The 1,648-nt window shown below is 38.6% G+C and overlaps 1 protein-coding gene across 1 annotated transcript; it reads left to right on the top strand.

Annotated features, from left to right (window-relative positions):
- On the top strand, positions 1 to 954 carry LOC139040563 (olfactory receptor 4A15-like). The gene has a single exon (XM_070487318.1). The coding sequence runs from the start codon at positions 1 to 3 to the stop codon at positions 952 to 954; it is 954 nt and encodes a 317-aa protein (XP_070343419.1).
- The last annotated feature ends 694 nt before the right edge of the window (positions 955 to 1,648 follow it).

The raw sequence follows: 1,648 nt of genomic DNA, 5'->3' as shown, positions 1-1,648 counted from the left end.
ATGGAAAATAGGCACAATGTGACTGAGTTTGTCCTCCTGGGACTCACACAGAGCCCTGAGGGGCAAAAAGTTCTATTTGTTGCATTCTTACTTATCTACATTGTGACCCTAGTGGCCAACCTTCTCATCATTGTGACCATTATGGCCAGCCAGTCACTGGGTGCCCCCATGTACATTTTTCTGGCTTATTTATCATTTATTGATGCTGTCTATTCTACTGTCATTGCTCCCAAAATGATTGTAGACTTGCTTTATGAGAAGAAGACTATTTCCTTCCGGGCTTGTATGACTCAAGTCTTTATAGAACACTTATTTGCTGGTGCTGAAGTCATTCTTCTGGTGGTGATGGCCTATGACCGATATGTAGCTATCTGTAAACCTCTTCATTATTTGATCATCATGAATCAGCGTGTTTGCATTGTCATGCTGCTGGTGGCCTGGACTGGAGGCTTTCTGCACTCATTGGTTCAATTTCTCTTTATTTATCAGCTCCCTTTCTGTGGCCCCAATGTCATTGACAACTTCGTGTGTGATGTGTATCCCTTATTGAAACTTGCTTGCACCAATACCTACCTCACTGGACTTTCTATGATAGCTAATGGAGGGGCAATTTGCACTATCATCTTCTTCATTCTCCTAGTTTCCTATGGGGCCATATTATACTCTCTTAAGACTCATGGTTTGGAAGAGAAATGCAAAGCCTTCTATACCTGTTCATCCCATATGACTGTGGTCATTTTATTCTTTGTTCCCTGTATCTTTCTGTATGCAAGGCCAAATTCCACTTTTCCCATTGATAAATCCATGACTGTGGTTTTCAGTGTCATAACTCCCATGTTGAACCCCTTAATCTACACCCTGAGAAATGCAGAAATGAAAAATGCCATCAGAAAACTTTGGAGCAAAAATGTGACTTTAGTTGAGAGAGGGCTGTTTCCCTCACGCAGAACGTAATATTCATTCTTTCACAGAAGAATGGAATACTTTCACTACCAGTGATTATATTTAAAAATAATTTCCTTTGGGTTATTTAGCTTATTCATTCTGAAAGAGTCATATAAGTTAATCTTATCTAAGTGGAATATGTTATAGCCCTTAGAGAGCAAGAGAATTGCATAGGTTTAATCTCATATAGATAACTAATATATATAGGTGACTGGGTGTTTTAGCTTATGCACAGCTGTCTCAAATTCATAAGAACTAGAACCTTTTCCCACAAAGTCTAAGCTTGGAAGATGATGTAAACTGCACTCAATATATTAAAAATGGTCAAGTTTACAATTGCTGGTGAGAATTAAACATTTCAGTACAATCTGGATTAAATGATGTGGTTCATTTTGACTGTCAGATTGCAGATGAGAGTAAGCCAGGAGTAAGGAGAGGGTAAAATATTGAGTAAATACTGTTTCTACTCTAAGACAAAAGGGAAGATTTGAAGAGGGAGACTAAGGCCAATGATTGTGTCTTAGGCGTGACAGCAAGTGCTCAGTGGAGTGATGAGAAGATTGATGAAACACAAATTATAAATTGTCAACAGCAAACTTGGAAGGTGTAAGAACTGAAGGAGGAAATGTAAGGCAGTCTGACATTCTCAGTAGATGGAATCTTCTGGTTTGTTAATAATTTTAAGGAATGTTAAGACGTCCCT

This window comes from Equus asinus, chromosome 17, assembly GCF_041296235.1.
Source record: "Equus asinus isolate D_3611 breed Donkey chromosome 17, EquAss-T2T_v2, whole genome shotgun sequence".
In the NCBI taxonomy this organism is placed as follows: Eukaryota; Metazoa; Chordata; class Mammalia; order Perissodactyla; family Equidae; genus Equus; species Equus asinus.
The sequence above is the reverse complement of the archived record's forward strand: the minus strand, read 5'-3'. Positions and strand labels throughout refer to the sequence as shown.

Excerpts from the sequence above, each read along its gene's own strand:
- LOC139040563 (XM_070487318.1), top strand. The coding sequence starts at position 1 with ATGGAAAATAGGCACAATGTGACTGAGTTTGTCCTCCTGGGACTCACA.